This window comes from Rhinatrema bivittatum, chromosome 5, assembly GCF_901001135.1.
Source record: "Rhinatrema bivittatum chromosome 5, aRhiBiv1.1, whole genome shotgun sequence".
In the NCBI taxonomy this organism is placed as follows: domain Eukaryota; kingdom Metazoa; phylum Chordata; class Amphibia; order Gymnophiona; family Rhinatrematidae; genus Rhinatrema; species Rhinatrema bivittatum.
In genome coordinates, this window is record NC_042619.1 from 81,692,886 (window position 1) to 81,711,942 (window position 19,057).

Genomic DNA, 19,057 nt, shown 5'->3' on the forward strand with positions numbered 1-19,057 from the left:
GGGCTCGGCGCGCGCAGGTTTCACAAATGTGCACCCCCTTGCGCGCGCCGACCCCGGATTTTATAAGATACGCGCGGCTACACGCGTATCTTATAAAATCCAGCGTACTTTTGTTCGCACCTGGTGCGCGAACAAAAGTACGCGATCGCGTATTTTTTAAAGATCTACCCTATTGCACTTATCCAGATAAATTTTGACTTATCTGGCTAATTAGCAGCACTTATCTGGATAAGTTCCAAATTATCTGGCTAAGTAGCAGCAAAGCTATAAGTAGAGAGTTAAGTGAAAATGAAAGGTAAAATAAAATCAAAGAAGAAAAGAGTAATAAAAATGGAAAGGAAAGAGATTCAAATTAAAGAAATAAAGCAAAAATGAAAAGAAATAAGAGAAATGAAAAAAAAATAAGAGAAATAAAAATAAGAATAGACAATGAAATAAAAATAAGTACACAAGCAAAAATGACCAATAACAGATAAGTCCTAAAATGCCACTTATCCAGCTAAGTCCTGCTAGCTAGATAAGTCTAAAAAGCGCTACTTATCCAGCTAACCCCTAGATTTATCAAAATGCTATATTTATAGCAGAAATAGCACCCACAATAAAAAAGGGGCATGGTTAGGCTAATTTCCAAGCTACCACATTGCACACTACAGCATTGCACCTTGCGTTAATTTTTGCAATGCACGCTGCCTTGCGTTATTTAACAAGAGAGAGAGAAAACCTCTGTAGAGAAATCACTGTCATTCTCTATTATCACTGTAAGAGGGTGCCCTTTTAACTCGCTGTGGGGTTTGGGGGGTGGGGTAGGTTTGGGCATAGTGGTTTTACATATACAGTAGGAGGTACAATGGAGAGTGCATTGTACAAATCAACTCCTCTTGTACCTTTCATTAATTCAAACAGCAGAAAATCTTCAGTGATGTCAACTTTGTTTATATCTCCTACTGTTAATGTAAAACCACCTCCCCCAAACCCTACACAGAGTTAAAAGTGCCCCCTCTTACAGTAATATAAATAGAGAGTGACATACTGCTCTCTCTCCCCCCCTGCCCCCCACCAATGCAGTCACATCGCTCAGAAGTTCCAATTTATCTGGATAAATAGTAACCAGAAAAGTTGGAACTTGTCCAGATAAGTGTTGCTACTTAGCCAGTTAATTTGGAACTTTTACGGACAAGTGCTGCTTTCAAGATTTAGCAGATAAATCAGAATTTATCTGGATAAGTAGCATTCCACTGCTATACTCACATATTTTCACATCTAATTTAAAAAATGTATGCATGGACATTTTACCTGGGTAATTTATATGTATTTATCCCCTTAAATCATTTAATTTATATGTATTTATATATATTTATATTATAATTTATATGTATTTATATTATATTATAATTTATATGTATTTATCCCCTTAAGCCAGTTTTAACTGAATCCTTGTACATAGTTTTGTTATACATATACATATATTTATTTATTTATTTATTTAACACTTTTTTATACCGACCTTCATAGTAATAACCATATCGGATCGGTTTACATAAAACAAGGGTATAACTGTATATATATATGTGTGTGTATATATATATATATATATATGTGTGTGTGTGTGTGTGTGTGTATATATATATATATATATATATATATATATATGTATGTATATATATATATATACACACATATATATTTTTGCTCTACTATGTTGTTATTTAAGGGCTCTTATTGTTTTCCCAAGCAGCCCCAAGCGCTTGATCTCTTTTATTTCCTTGCTAGTTCTTTGTTCCTATGTAATCCCTCCCATTACACCTGTTCATTGTAATTTCCATACTTTAGTTCTGCTGTAAACCGATATGATGTCCCCACTAATATTGGTATAGAAAAGTTTACAAATAAATAAATAAAATCAGTTTTTAAATGTGTAAATTGGGAGATTTTCTAACATGCGAGTGGCAATGAAATTACCAGTTTTACCAATTAATCTACCCCTCACTCAGTCAGTATTTCACTTTTAAAATGTTTATTATCACTTCCTCCAGATATACAGCAGGTGTAAATATATGAGAGTAAGTTTCCAAATTAGCATTTGTAAATTCCTTATATAATAGCAACTTACTGGCATAAATGTTGGCCCAGCTATGGAATGCCCCTGGCCCGCCCATTTTTATTTGCACAGATTTATTCACATACCCTTACTTACATGTGTATTTTGAGGTTTATAAAATAGCATATATATTAGTATATGCTATTTACATGCATATGTGCTGATTTGTATGCATGCAACTCTTTGAAAATTCATCTTTATGTTTGAAGCTTGTATTAACAAATTATGCTAAAACTTGTTGCTATATCCACCACATCTCCCAGAATGCACGAACAAGCTTGACATTTTTAAATCTGGCCTCCTATATATAATGGCCTCATATATAGGGCAACAGATCTATCTCTTTTTATATGCATTTTTTTACATTACGTTTATGCTTATTTTGGTTGATGGTGACAGAAAAATACTAGCCTGCAAGGTCATCTGATTTTGCTCTGCTACTGCTGCATTTGCTGGCTTTGTTTAACCGTTGTGAGTCTATGAGCACTGGTGATTCATGCATCTCCACAGTGGTGGTCATTATTAGCATATCTTTGGACTTTGCCTTTCCACCTTTCAAATTAACAGTGTTTCCTCTTCCTACTGTCATTTCTTCACCTCTGCCATCATTTTCCTTACTGCTGGAAGCTGAAGCAGTGGCGTGGTTGATGCCAAATCGTGGTCTACTCTCATGAGTTTGATGCTCAGCAGCCGGGTTTACCCAGCTCTGTTCAGCGGTCATGTGATGGTTCCCACCAAAATAAGCAGCCTTGAGAGAGTCCTCTACCAATGTCATCATTTCGAACTCATGTATAGAGCCAGTAGGGTAAACCTGATGCTTCATGGGAGATGTAGCAGCAGCAGCTTCAGTATAATAAGGTGGGAAGTCTAGATTGGAAGGAGCAGTCTGTGGAAATGCATTGAATGGCTCAATTTTGTTGCAGGTTGGGTCAGGGATATACTTGTTCGTCATACTCTGTTTGAGCTTCTTCCATCCAAGGTGATAAATCTCTAACATATTTAGGAAAAGAGAGAAGCAAGCCACTACGAGCATAAATATGATAAAAATAGTCTTCTCAGTAGGTCTAGAGATAAAACAGTCCACAACATTAGGGCAAGGCCACCGGTTACACTTGTAAAGGGAGTGCAACTCAAAACCGTAGAGAAAATATTGTCCTATTATAAAACCAACTTCAAACAAAGTCTTAAAAATGATGTTGAAGACATAAGTGCGTAGAAGAGCACCCGCTATTCTGATTTTCCCCCTTTCATCTCTAATAGGAAGCTTTTCCGTGTTCTCAATATTCTTTTTCAAAAGGTGCTCCTTGTCTTCATTGTCTTTCAGGCATTTCCCTAACTCTTCTTCTTTCCTTTTCTTCTTCTCTTCTAACCGCACAATTTGCAGTACATGACCCAGATATATAAGGGTGGGAGTCGATACAAAGATAATTTGAAGAACCCAGAATCTAATATGGGATATGGGGAAGGCTTGGTCATAGCAAACATTTCCACAACCAGGCTGCTGGGTGTTGCATGTAAAATCAGATTGCTCATCTCCCCAGACCTCTTCTGCTACAGTCCCTAGGACCAAGATCCTGAAGATAAATAGTACAGTCAGCCAAACTTTGCCAATAATGGTTGAGTGTTCTTGTGCATTTTCTAATAGTTTCCCAAGGAAGCTCCAATCACCCATTATTTCAGATTCCTAACCTACAATAAGAACAAGGTGATTCTGATTATATCAAGTTTCAGAAATCTGTTTGTAGACATTGACACAGATGATAAGAAACTGGCATACATAGCATTGTGGTGCTTCAAATTTCATGTTTACAAACATAGTGTAGAGTTTCTAGAAATACATAGAAACATAGCATATGATAGCAGATAAAGAGACTGATGTAATAAAGAGCACAGAAATGTGCAAAGGCTGCTTTGAATGCTAAAATCGCTAAAAGTGCATATTAAAATGGGATAACATGCAGTATTTGCCATTTTAGCATACATTTATTTCTTTCACAAATAGCTATTTTTTATGCATATTTACACTTGCAAAATTTAATGCAAATTCATTGCTGAGTACTTGCAATGTAAAATTATGCAAAGCAGCTCATTAAGAATGAACACATGATAAAGCTACATGTAAAAATCCCTTCGCAAACCCAATTTCACAAAAAAAATGTAACTACACCTCAAAGAAATATAGTTAATCTTTGCAAAATAGTCAGTAGGAAAAGTCTGCATGCTATGTTACTACTGCGCTTATTGGACAGAACTACAAAGAATACAAGTACATTTAGAAGATGACTTTCAAACAACTGCGTGTGGCTGCATATATGTGCATATAAGGCCATGTGTAGTTTCAGGGTTTAATTTGTGGGGGAATATCATAAAAAAACAAGGATCAGCATCAATCCAATGATGACACTGAAAAATGGTGTTCTTGTCCATATTCCTTGCACCATTATCCATAGCATAAATCCTAAACTGTGGGTCAACTCTTAATGCCCGGGAGGAATTTCCTTTAGTCTCGACTGGCTTGAACTTGAACCCTGCACTGAGGATCTTCATGTTTTCACTATTAGGATCCCTTGCCCACGTTCTCGAGGTGGTAATTTTAACGAATGGCTGATCCATAGGGTACAATGGTAGACATTTACATTGAACTCGCTGCGTCCCTTGGGTTTAAACCGGAACATTGAGTGGTCTGTGTTTTGTTGACCCATCCACGTCTTATCAGTCATTTTTGCTTGGGTACTTATTTCTATTTAATTGAATATTCTTATTTTTATTTCTCTTACTAATTGTTTTTTTTTCATATCTCATTTCTTTCAATTTTTCCTTTATTTCTTTAATTTTAATCCTTTTCCTTTCCATTTTTATTACTCTTTTCTTCTTTGATTTGCCAAATCTCCACTCCTCTTTGGTACCACCACTCGCAGCCCCACATGGCTCACACCCCCTAATGGGAGTGGCAGTGAGACCATGTAGGGGCGGCGAGACGAGGGGTGAGGTAGGTGCAAGGCAGAAGGTACCTAGCGTACTTAATCCCCTTGCATGGGACCTGTGGCCAGCATATAAATTTATGAAACATTTTGCAAAAAATATACTTTCATATTTCACAAATACATTCAGGGCTAGATTTTAAAAGCCCTGCGCACGTAAATCCTCCTGGATTTACGCGCGCAGGGCATTCGCGTGCCGGCGTGCCTATTTTGCATAGGCCGCCGGTGCGCGCAAAGCCCCGGGACACGCGTAAGTCCCAGGGCTTCATAAAAGGGGCAGGAGGGGACGTGTCCAGGGGCATGGTGACAGTTCGGGGCGGGCCGGGAGGGCGGTCCCGAGTCCCCCGTCACTGCAGCCTGTGCCGGGGGGTGCGAGGCGGCGCGCTCAAGTTACGCCTGCTTCAAGCAGGCGTAACTTGCCCAACAAAGGTGGGGGGGGGGGGGACACAGAAGGAAAGTTCCCTCCGAGGCCGTTCCGATTTCGGAGCAGCCTCAGAGGGAATGGAGGCAGGCTGCGCGGCTCGGCACGCACAGGCTGCCGATTTTGCACAGCCTTGCGCGTGCCGACCTCGGATTTTATAAGATACGCGCAGCTAAGCATGTAACTTGTAAAATCCGGCGTACTTTTGTTCGCACCGGTTGCGCGAACAAAAGTACTCGCGCGTGTACTTTTTAAAGATCTACCTCTCAATATTTATAACCTAGTGATCCTCAACAGGAAGATCAAGTATATACTGAAACCTTTATCATACCTCTTTTACTAAACCCTTGAGATGGCAAGATTATCCCTTACATTAGTCATTGAATTTACATATACTGTACCACGTTGGTAAGTGTCCAGATGGGAGACCTTCCCCACATACCCATCCCTCTTAGCACATATCATCATCAACGTCCCTTTACCAGTACCTCTGGGGCATCATCCCCAGACTCAAGCACATCCGAACCCACCTCTGACAGACACCCAAACCATGGAGAATCAATACCAGCAAGAAGGTGCATGTATCCCTCCAGCATGTTCTCCCATGCCTGATTATCCTCTGGAATGCAATATGAAATTACCATATTAATCCTCATCTTCGTTTTCTTCCTGGAGTGGGATACTGAGAGAATATCATCCTATATCTTCATGGCCCTCTGGAATTCCCAGGGGGAAGGAATATGGCCTCTAACCCTAAAACACCACCTCAAATAACCCTGTCTAAGGAAAAGTTAGTTTCCCTTCATTATTCTCACTTCTAACATTGCCAAACCACACCTTATAACACTTATACCACATTTTTAGTGAGAGAGTAGATAATCTTTTAGTCATGGGAAAGACAATAGAACAAGGCAAGGGAAAACATTAATACGGTCATACTAATTAAAATATACCGATAATAATACAAAGCAATATAATGAACACCATAAATTTTATATCTGTTTTTTCAAATTTTTCTTGAAAAATAGATTTCTGTATTCAGCCATTTACATTATTTAAATTGCTAATAGCATAAGTATAATGCCTAGCAACATTCCCATCTGCAAACATGGGATTAACATTTTTAGACTTAAATCCTTTGAAACAGCAGCACTAGCCCTGGTCCCTGTCTTGGGTGGCTCTTGAAACGCCAAGTGCCAGTTACTTGTAGAGGACTGTACTGAAAAGCAAAATCCCACATACAGTATGTACATGGAAACATTAGCAGTATTAGAAACCACCACATTATTTTGTCTATATATCTCATTCTACCATAAGAACATAAATTGCCATTCTGGGTCAGACCAAGGGTCCATCAAGCCCAGCATCCTCTTTGCAACACCGGCCAATTCAGGCTACAAGTACCTAGCAAGTACCCAAACATTAATTAGATCCCATGCTACTGATGCCAGTAATAGCAGTGGCTATTCCCTAAGTCAATTTGATTAATAGCAGGTAATGGACTTCTCCTCCAAGAACTTAGCCAAACCTTTTTTAAACCCAGCTACACTAACTGCACTAATCACATCCTATGGCAACAAATTCCAGAGCTTAATTTTGCATTGAGTGAAAAATAATTTTCTCCATTTAATTTTAAATGTGCTACTTGCTAACTTCATGAAGTGCCCCCTAGTCCTTCTATTATCCGAAAGACTACATAACTAATTCACAGTTACCCTTTCTAGACCTCTCATGATTTTAAAGACCTCTATCATATCCTCCCTCAGCTGTCTCTTCTCTAAGCTGAACAGCCCTAACCTTTTTAGCCTTTCCTCATAGGGGAAATGTTCCATCCTCTTTATCATTTTGGTTGCCCTTCTCTGTACCTTCTCCAGTGCAACGTTATCTTTTTTGAGATGTGGTGACCAGAATTGTACACAGTAGGCAGTCTGTGTTAGCAGCAGCTAGCCAGCCACCCTCTGAAATGCCAGGACACGCAGCAGAGTGACTTTCAGCTCTTTTAATGACATTTTTAGAAAAAAAAGGGGTCATGGCCCCTTTAAGAAGGGTCCCCTTCTCTCTCCCAGCCAGGGCTTGCACTGCTGCATGCTGCCAGTAGGCTTCTTCACCACTGGGCTCCTCTGATGCTGCTCCTTTGGGGAGAGTTCACTGCCAGCTGTTATTTTTCTTTTCCCAGGTCCAGCTTCACACCGAGCCGATCTCCCTTCTGCAACGCTGCTTCTTCTGCCGCTGCTGCACACTCCTGCTGGGTGGGATTGCGCTATCTGCACCAACCATTCTGCCAACTCTGGGCTTCCCTGCCGCGACTCTTCTCTCTCTCTTCTCTGTGTGCTGGCCTCTAATCCAGCTACTACTTTGATTTTCTGCGTGTTCCTGCACATAGACTGCTCCTGCTCTTCCTTCCAATGCAGCCTCTTGGAACCCATGGTAGTGCTGAGGCGGCCTCCTGCACCATTTTCGATGCCTCTTCGAGCCTCCCCACAGCTGCATAGATGCAATGCCGCTCACTCCACCATCAGGGCCAAGGGCGGCTCAAGGCAATCTGCTGCCTGAGGTGAAGGATGAAATGCCCCCACCCATGGCCCGGTGCAGGCGAAATCGCCAAGGGCCAGGGCAGAGGGAAGGCAATAGAGGGGAAGTGACTTGCCCAAGGTCACAAGGAATGGCAATAGGTTTGTTTGCAGCCCACTGTTCTAACCACTGGGTTTTTGGGCCTGGGTTGTTTTTTTCTCAGTCTTTGGCATCTGCACTAGAGGGTGCCGGAGAAATGTTTAATGGGGCAGGGTGGCCAAAGGCTGCCCCATCTCCTGGGTCTAGAAATAGGACTCCTCCTTTCCCTATTGCCTGCCTCCCACCCCTCTCCAGGATCTGTCCCGCTAGGGGTGTGAGAGGTTGATGAAAGCTGGGAGTCTGTGTGCATGACACATTCTCTCTTAGGACTGATACAAGAGTATTAGATGCCCTAGACAAACCTTACAGCCTTTGATTCCTCCGTCCCACCCCTCCCCACATAACTAAACCTTATGCATTCTTTTCCATTTTAAAATGTATTAACTTCCCCAACCTAAAAAGGCAGATTGCATATGGAAAATAGACATTCAAACTACAGTCTTCTGAAGTAAAAACATCACTTACAACATATTTATTTATTTATTTATTGAGTTTTATATACCGTCATTTGGTAATGCCATCACAATGGTTTACATATTTCAACAGGGGGATAAAAATGTTACATATTTTCAAAAAGGGGGATCTATATATAGGCAACATCGTCAGGGTAAAGGTAGGGTAGATGTATATATTACATATATATTATATAGGCATACACTGCAAAAAACACTTTCAATAATATTATTTATTTATTTAAAAAAGTTTAATAGACTTAATAAACTACCTTTCTCACAGTAATCAAGGCAGTTTACTGGATCCCATATGGTATTAGGCCTATGGTAAAGTGCACTGGGTGAGGACTTGGCCCACAGAAAGCCAGGAATAATCTGAACTACAATTCCTATATAGTAAGCCTTCCATATCATAACTGCCAGCACTCAACTTATGAAAAAGCCGTACTGCAAATATTACATCAGGCCTAAACACCAATACACCTCCTATTAGGAAAACAGATTAAAGCCAGGTTGTTGTAAATCCTTACACAGAAACTACATGCTAGCAGAATACCTAAAGCCTGAGTCACGCAAGCAGAACACAGATAGACTCTCACCAAATACAGAATAAGGAGATCATAAAATATGAATTGAAACATGCAGACAAAAACTAAACTGAAAATCACAAGAAGTCAAACTCTGTAAGCAATGCAAACACAATCAAGAATTATAAAACTTTAAACATTCCAATAAAATGAATGTCAAATTTACTGAAAAATTCAGCCAATTAAAAACACGTTTAAAAATGTTTAAAATATTACCAAACACTAATAAAATATTTCAAAACAGCAGTTGCACCATATCCAATAATTAAAACTAACAAGGATGAAAAAAAAAAATCTCCCACTCTCCATACCTGGGAACTTTAGATTTCCAATCCTCCTGAGATTGTCGTAGATTGGAAGAGGGTGCACAAACTTTAACCTCTCTCTCACACATATATACAAGTACTCTCACACATGCACACACGTGTGCGCAGGCATTCTTCCTCATATATACATACACACACACACACACAAGCAATCTGCCTCGCACACAACACACACACACAAGCAATCTGCCTCGCACACAACACACACACACACACACGCAAGCTGCCTCGCACACAACACACACACACACACACACACACACACACAAGCAAGCTGCCTCGCACACAACACACACACACACACACACACAAGCAAGCTGCCTCACACACAACACACACACACACACACACACACAAGCAAGCTGCCTCACACACAACACACACACAAATTGTGCCTTTTCCCATTCTTCTGCTCCCACCAGCCTGGGCTCTGGCGGCAGCCCGTGGCCTCCTTTCCTTTTCTTTGACCGCCGCTGGCTTGGGTTCCGACGGCAACACTTGGGTTTCTCTTCACCGTCTTCAACCGCTGCCGGAGCCCAAGCCAGAAGTGAACAAAGAAAAGGAAAGGAGGCCCTGGGCCGTCGCCAGAGCCCAGGTCAGTGGCGGCAGAAAATGGGAATCTTGGACTCTGGCAGTGGCTCATGGCCCCGCACTGCCATTTCTTCAGCCACTGCCAGCTTGGGTTCCAGCGGCAGCTCGTGATCTGCATGGCTTTCTTCTAGCCGCGGCAGGATGGGCTGTGCCGCGGCCTTGCAGGCCTCTCTTCCGTCCCTGCATGGCTATCTTCCAGCTGCGGCAGGATGGCTCTGCCATGGCCCCGCAGGTTTCTCTTCAGGCTGCAGCGCCAGCAACCCCTCTTCTTCTCTTCGGCTGGAAGTGACTGGCCAACCAGGACAAGCCCAATCCCCAGATAGGGCAGTCTGTGCCCCCCCCCCCCCCCCATCCCCATTTTCAAATTTAAGAGCAGGCATAATAAAGTCAGGGTAAGGCGGCTGTGGCAGTAAGGTTTCAGGGGGCAATTTTGCGCCTCAAAATCTTGCCGCCTGAAGCAGCCACCTCACCCTGCCTCATTGTAGAACCTCCCCTGATTGGGGTTTCCTTTTCAACACAGAATTGCACCAGGGCAGCAACTCCCTCTGCATTCAGCTTCTCAGTAGCACAGAAATGGATTCTCTTCAATGTGGCCAATCTCCTGCAGTACCAAGGTCATGTCATGATTGCACTGCAGCTGTATTCTCTTGGGGCTGACTGCCCCATTCCAGCACTGCTCTACCACAGCTGCTGTTTTTTTAATATTTAGTTCTTCCCTTTGCTGTAAAGGCCTCCCTTGACCAAGCACTGGATTGCATGGCTGCCACAGTTCTTCTGATGAGAGGACTCCACTGACACTTCCCTTTTCCTGCTGTTTCTCTTCAGGCCTCCTAGACCACTCTGTAGCTCCTCCTTCCATCCAGTCGAACTGTATTCCCATTCATAGTAGTCCCTCAGAGGTGGGGAGAGCTACCAGGATGGTGGACCATGACCGTGGGATCATCCTTGTGAGGGGGGCAGTCCATCTCAGTCTCTTGGGCTCTCAGGCAACCCCTCCTTCTCTCTTCCAAGCTGAAGTTCCAGGAGTCTTCACAAAAGGGCTTCAACTCCTCCTTGCTGAGTCTCAAGGGCACCTCCTCCTTGTGGAAGAACAGCACGAGGGCTTCCTGCCTCAGCCCATTACCCTGAGATGAGGATGGTGGCCATCTTGACTCCATTATGTCCAACGGGGAAAAATTTTCAAAGTCTTCAAAACTTGGGGAAAAGTTACAAAAAAGAAATAAATCACGTCAAACACATTCCTCACATCCTCCATGCCAGCAGATCTTATGCTAGATGTCATTTTTGTGTACAAGGCCCCTTTCTTGTGCTGTGAACATCATTCAGGGATGCCATGGGTCCGAATCCAAGTCCAGATGGGGGGAGAAGTTAATCTCTAGGGCTCCTGGTGCAGTCACCAAAAATGAAGCAAGGACACCAAAAGTGGTGTTCAAAATAAAATCTTTACTGCAACTTAAAAGGAAAACATCCAGTCCAATATCACAAAAAAACAAGGATCAGCATCAAACCAATGATTACAATGAAAAATTATTTTCTTGTCCATTATCCATAGTAAAAATCCCAAACCATGGGTCAACTCTTAGGGGCAGATTTTCAAAGACCTACACACGCCGGGCCTATTTTCAAAAGGCCCAGCGGCGCACGTAAAGCCCCGGGACTCAGGTATGTCCCAGGGCTTTTCTGAATGAGCAGGCAGAGGGCAGGACGGGGGCAGGGCAGAAGGTCCGGGGTGTGGTGGGGTGGTCCAGGGGCGGTCCAGGAGGCGTGGCCGAGGACTCCGGCACAACGGCCGGGGGATCGCACACTGGCACAGCACTAGGTTGGCGCGTGCAAGTTACGCCTGCCTCTGTGTTTTATTCTCATCTTCAATGACTATGAACTTTTTGACAGAGTGAACATGTAAATTTTGTTTTATTTTAGCATCATGAATCTTTTTCTTTTATTTATTTATTTATTTTACAGGTTTTATATACGGTCATTCGGCTTTACTATAAAGCCATCATAACGGTTTACAACATGGGAAGGTTACAAACATATAATACGACTGTTAACAACGAGAGACATCCTTTTATAAAGATTAATTAGCACTCGCACTACGGATTACACGAAGGGGTGCACAAAGGGGAAAGCCCCTTTGTTGCGCCCCTTCGGCGCGTGGCGCCTGATGGAAGGCGTTGTTTAACCGCTCGTCATTGCCCTCGATGACGTCAGGAGGGGCAGGCCTCCCAATCGGGGCCCTCTCATCGCCTTTCCCCTTTCACTTCCCGCTGTCATTTTCTTTCTTTCTTTCTTTTTCTCAATGATTTTAATGATATTATTAGAGGAATAGCATTGTTGGGTGCCGGAATTAGTGTGGTCCTTTGGCAGTGTATGGTGAATATATACTCTTATGGGATATTTTCTTTCTTTTATTACCTACCATTTATTTTCCTTTGTTAAGATGGTCATTTTTTTCATTGTTGAAAAAACCCCATGCAAGAAACCCCATATTCCTATATGGGGTTTCTTGCATGGGGTCATCTTATGGATTACACAAGTATGAGAATACAATGGAAGAGGTGTGTATCTAGATGATGCAGTCGTTTGGAGCAATGTTGCTTCTTATGGAATTATTGTTTAGCATGAATGTAGGTATGCGTGGTGTGTGTGTGGTATGGTTGGGGAGGGGGCAGGGTTGGATTAGTTATGGGAGGTATTTAATGATACCCTTTCAGATGATTCTAACAATTACAAAAATGGAAAATACGTCCTGGGGGAGTTGTAAAATCAGAGATATTGGCTGCCTAGGTTAGGGGGTGCTGAAAGAAATTACATTTGATTACTAACATGTTTCTTTAAATTAATTTCAGAATCTATTATCACGCCGAGGTTTGGCGCATTGTTTCCAATTATAAGACTCGTTTTATTATCTTTGAGAGTTAATACCGACGGTTTGATACAGTCAGCTCTCCAATCTAGTAATATGATTTCAGTTTTATCTACTTTTAAAATCAGCTTCATATTTGTTAAAAGCTGTTTGATCAAGGATAAATACATTGCTGTCAGTTTTAATGTTTCATCTATTGAATTTTTGATCGGAATTAAAATGTGCACATCGTCAGCATAAACATAGTGAGTGAGATTGAGTCCACTAAGAAAATGACAGATGGGAATCATATAAATATTAAACAGAGTTGCTGATAACGAAGATCCCTGCGAGACTCCAGTATAAAGTTCAGTTTTGTCCGATATTGTGTTATTGATTTTTATTTGAAAAAAACAGTTTGTGATGTATGATTTGAGCCGCTTAAGAGTATTATCTGTCAACCCAATTTCTCTATCTATCTAAGAGGATGGAATGGTTCACTGTATCAAAAGCTGCTGACAGGTCTAATAATATTAACAAATAGTTTTGTTCACTGTCAAATCCTCTCAGTATGGTGTCATTCAAAGCAAGCAGAAGTGTTTCAGTACTATAATGCTTTCTAAAGCCAAACTGGGTGGGATATAAGATGTTATTGTTTTCAGGGTGTTCCGAGAATTGTTTTTGAACTACTTTTTCTGTCAGTTTAGCTAAAAAAGAGAGATTGGATATCGGTCTGTATTTATTTAACGCTAAGGGATCAAGTGTGGGTTTTTTAAAAATTGGTTTAACTAGGAGACCACGTGATCGGATGCACGGGTAGGACGTGCGACTTACCCGCTCCCGGTCCCCCCACCAAAATGGGCCTTTTTTCACTGCTTTCCAGCACTTTCCAGGCACTGGAAATTTTATTTATTTATTTAAAATCTTTTCTATACCGTCGTTAAGCGGTGCCATCACAACGGTTTACAATATGGCACAAAAACTATGTGTTAGATCCAGTATCTGGAATTCTAAACTCTTAAACAGGTGCCGTTAATTTACTGTAACATAGCTTCATAAAAAATATAATGTGGTGAGTGTTATAAGTCATGTCCAGTTTCCTTTTACTCGGTTATGATATATTGTACTCCTTTATTTTGGTTCTTTGTTGTTTAAAAAGAAAGAATAGTTTTAGGATAAAGTAATGAGAGGCACACACTTAAAGAGACAAGGTGTGTGAGTGTGAGCTAGGCTAACTGCAACCAAAATTTCCCTGTTTTTCTGCTCTCAGTTCTCTTTGTGGTATGCTTGCTTAAATAGCCATGTTTTTAAACTTTTTTTGAAGGTTTTGATGTTACTTTGTAGTCTGATTTCTAATGGCATATTGTTCCATATTGTGGGTCCTGCTAGAGATAGGGCCCTATCCCTTACCTGTGTTAGTCTGGCCGTCTTTACTGAGGGAATAGTTAGCATCGGCTCCCTCGTGGCTACCCAAAGACACCTGGCCACCTTTTGGCAGAGCAGCGGCAAAATGTCAGGCAAGCTGCAACAGGAGAAAAAACCTCTGGGGAAAGCAGCTGATTCCAAAATGGCCAACAGGCCGCCGAGCCTGAGCCCGCGAGGGACGAGCACAACCGGAGCCTTAGCGGAGGAGGTTACAGACGCGATGGTACAAGCGTTAGATGCCCGGTTTCTTGCCTTGTCTCAACAGATCATTACTGGTAAATAAACCTTAACAGAAATTAAGAAGCAGGTTGAGGAAACCCAAACCAGGATCGTGGGACTAGAAACAGAGGCACAGGGCCTTGCAGCAACAACAAAATACCCTGGAGCAGCAAGTGAAGGGCGCTGGAAGCAAAGGTGGAAGACCTCGAGAACCGATCACGCAGGAAGAACCTGAGGTTCGTGGGCCTCCCTGAATCTATTCCCGACCGGGATCTGGCCCCTTTACTAGAAGGCTGGCTGCTGGATGAAATGGGTCTCCAGAACATTCGGGGGCAGTGCATAGTGGAAAGGGCACACAGATTAGGGGCACGCCTGCCTGGAAACGCAAGACCAAGGGTGGTTATAGCCCGCTTTTTGAATTATGTGCACAAAATTACTCCTACAAGCTTATAGAAAAAAAAGCAGCCTTGGAGCATGAGGGCTCTAAGGTCTTGATTTTTCAAGACTTCTCTGCTGCAGTATCCGCAAAGAGGAGGGAATATTCAGCGATCTGCAACACCATATTCCAAAAATGCATCAAATTTACTTTACAATATCCAGTAATACTTCGACTTGAACACAAGGGAGCATGGCGCACATTTGAAACGGCGAATGGCGCCCAGCAGTTTCTGGAAGCCCAAGCGGAAACATAAACCTGGTTGCCATAGCTTGCCAGATAGGCCTACTACTAATAAAGGGATCTCGGCCTGGCTCAGGACTTGGTTACACAGATATCCTGGTCGCTCCAGGCAGATACTCAGAGCCTCGGCAGGACTTTGCCATAGTATCTTTTCAAAAGTTTATCTGTTGTATTTGGTCAGATATGTAGTGGAGGAGGGACCAGCCCGGATAGAAATGTAGTCTCCATACCTCCCATTTGGGGAGGCCTTATGTCTAAGGGGACAAGTGCTATTGTTTGGGGGGGTGGGGAGGAAGGCAGAGGGCTGAGGGGATGCGGGGTAGAGAACTGTGGAGCTCTGGTGCTGTTCAATACTGAGGGGGATGGTGTTCCCCTCACACTGCGAAATGGGAGATGGAGGGTCTACATGTGGTTCGACTCCTAGGCTGGGGGGAGTGGAACCTAAAGATATCAAACATGCTTCATATGATTGAATTATCTACAGGTTACTGGATCAAATATGGGTGAAAATATCCAGCTAGTTTCATGGAATGTGGCAGGTATAGGGTCACCGGTGAAGCGCACAAAACTGCTGGCCTCTTTACGCAGAGAAGGTACAGAGAAGGGCTACTAAAATGATAAGGGGAATGGAACAACTCCCCTATGAGGAAAGACTAAAGAGGTTAGGACTTTTCAGCTTGGAGAAGAGTCGACTGAGGGGGGATATAATAGAGGTGTTTAAAATCATGAGAGGTCTAGAACGGGTAGATGTGAATCGGTTATTTACTCTTTCGGATAGCAGAAAGACTAGGGGGCACTCCATGAAGTTAGCATGGGGCACATTTAAAACTAATCAGAGAAAGTTTTTTTTTACTCAACGCACAATTAAACTCTGGAATTTGTTGCCAGAGGATGTGGTTAGTGCAGTTAGTATAGCTATGTTTAAAAAAGGATTGGATAAGTTCTTGGAGGAGAAGTCCATTACCTGCTGTTACGTTCACTTAGAGAATAGCCACTGCCATTAGCAATGGTAACATGGAATAGACTTAGTTTTTGGGTACTTGCCAGGTTCTTATGGCCTGGATTGGCCACTGTTGGAAACAGGAAGCTGGGCTTGATGGACCCTTGGTCTGACCCAGTATGGCATTTTCTTATGTTCTTCTTATGTTCTTATGACAGAAAGCACAGGTAGCCTGTCTTCAGGAGACACACTTAACTGCCTTTGAGCATTAGAAACTAAAGAAAGACTGGGTGGGAGAAGTCTACTTTGCCCCAGCGGTGAATAGGAAAGGGGGAGTGGTGATTCTTATAGGTAAGAAGGTCGCATGGGAATGGATTTCTACTACCACGGATGATATGGGGTGCTATCTCATTGTGGTGGGGAAAATTAGTGGACATCTCATTACTCTAAGCAGCGTGTATGCTCCTAATGTATATTCGCATGCATTCTTTACGACACTTATGCAGGAGCTTGTACGGGTGACCCGGGGTTCCTTGAGGGTGGCGGGTGACTTCAATTGAGTAGCAGATCCTATACTGGACAGATCATCATCTGTGGCCATTGCGGCGTGGGAAAAAATTAGGGGTGTGCATTCGTTTCCTACGTATTTGTAATCTGCAATGTATAGGGCCTTATTCATTGTATTCGTGGGGAAGCGAAACGTATCGCAATTCCCCATGAATACAACGAATCTTTGCCAAATTATTCGGCCGTCTAAAGGAGCAAATTTAAACAAACCCCCCACCCTCCTGACCCCTCCAAGACTTACCAAAACTCCCTGGTGGTCCAGCGGGGGGTCCGGGAGCCATCTCCTGCACTCACGCCCTTGGCTGCCGGTATTCAAAATGGCACCGATAGCCTTTGCCCTTACTATGTCACAGGGGCTACTGGTGCCATTGGTCAGCCCCTGTCACATGGTAGGTGCACCCATTGCTCCTACCATGTGACAGGGGCTGACCAATGGCACAGGTAGCCCCTGTGACATAGAAGGTCAAAGGCTATCGGCGCCATTTTGAATACCGGCAGCCGAGGGCGTGAGTGCAGGAGATGGCTCCCGGACCTCCCGCTGGACCACCAGGGAGTTTTGGTAAGTCTTGGGGGGGGGGGTCAGGAGGGTGGGGGGTTGTACTTAATTCAATTTTAGCTGGGAAACGAATAAGAATTAACGCATGTACGTATCGGGGGCCCCCCTTGCTGAATGCAACGTATCTGCCCCCCCGACGAATACGAATCCCGAATGCAACGTATGGCGTCCCTCTGCACATCCCTAGAAAAAACAAGGGGATCCCATTCCTTTGCAATCACTTACAACTTCTAGACATTTGGACAGCCCTACACCCTGAGGAATCAGATTATACACATGTCTCCCGGGCCCACTTGACTATGTCCCAGATAGATTACATTCTTTTCTCTAGGGGGGGTTTAGCTCAGGTACAACGGGTGGAGATTGGACTATCGGAATTCTCGGACCACTCCTTGATTTGGATGGAGGAGAAATGGGGGGGAGTAATGGGCAGGCCGCATAGGTGGAGGTTCCCCTCTCACTTGGCGAATGATCTGGACTTCCATGATTACCTTAGAGATAAATGGGCGGAGTATACATCAAACAATGCTCAGCATAAAACCACTCCATTGCTGTTTTGGTCTGTGGGTAAGGCAGTGATGAGGGGGACATTACCGCCTATGTGATCAGGAAAAACAAGTTGCTTACCCAGCATATACTGGAACTGGAGAAAGAGTTACGGAGGGTGAAGGCCCAGTTAATCAAGTATCCCTCCGAACATACTAAAAAGATGTATAGAGAAGTGTTGATTTCCCTAAATAGCTATATCCACCAGAGAACGGAAAAAACTATGTTGAATGCCTTGCACCGTCTATATCGTTTTGGCAATAAGGCGGGAAAGCTATTAGCTGCTCTAGTTAAGGCTCAGAGGGGACAAACCTTTATTAATGCTCTACGAGACACTGCGGGAGTAAGCCATAGCTCCGAAGCGTCAATATATAACATCTTCAGGGCTTTTTATGACACTTTATATAGCACAGAGGTTTTGAAGGAGGCAGAAGCCCGGGAAAGGGCATTTTTCCAGGGGTTGCCCTTGCCAAGCATTCCCCTCCCACAACAATTGGAGTGGCTCAATAGGCCCATTGAAGTTCAGCAGATTGAAGCTGGGATCAAGGCTAGCTCTGCTCATAAGGCCCCGGGACCCAATGGGTTCAATGCAGAGTATTATAAGATATTATCTAAGGAAATGGGAATGGATCTTCGGGAATATTTTCAGGCTGAAAATGTGCAAGGGGAATTCCAGAAGGAAGCAACATTGGCACACATTATCGTACTCCCTAAGGGTGGGAAAGATCCGTTACAACCAGCGTCATATTGCCCCCATCTCCTTATTAAATTTTGACACTAAATTGTTCGCTAAGATCATTGCCACCAGACTACATGTGGTTCTGCCTTCTCTGATTTCTGGGGAATAGGTTGGGTTCGTCAAGGGCAGGATATCAGGCAAACATATTATCCATCTTTGGACGGCAATCTCACAATGCAAAGCGAAGGGGACGCCAGCGTTGGTGGTGGGTTTGCCGCAGAAAAGGCATTTGATTGTGTGGCATGGCCTTATCTATTTTCGGTACTGCAGCGATATGGGCTAGCAGGGGATATCTTACGCCTTATCTCTTTATTGTATCAGGCTCCATTGTCATCCATCCTAGCCAACAGAGACATGTCACAAAGCTTTGACATACAGCACGGGACCCGCCAAGGGTGCCCACTATCTCCCCTGC

General features: G+C 43.2%; 1 protein-coding gene across 3 annotated transcripts in view; it reads right to left on the reverse strand.

Moving 5' to 3' along the window:
- Positions 1 to 2,034: 2,034 nt before the first annotated feature.
- The window catches only part of GJA3 (gap junction protein alpha 3), a 59,215-nt gene continuing 42,192 nt past the window's right edge, over positions 2,035 to 19,057 (reverse strand). For all 3 annotated transcript variants that reach the window (XM_029602508.1, XM_029602507.1, XM_029602509.1), the window contains one exon: positions 2,035 to 3,787. In XM_029602508.1, coding sequence (XP_029458368.1) covers positions 2,505 to 3,770 — 1,266 coding nt within the window. In that variant the 5' untranslated portion in view covers positions 3,771 to 3,787 and the 3' untranslated portion in view covers positions 2,035 to 2,504. The remainder of the gene's footprint in view (positions 3,788 to 19,057) is intronic.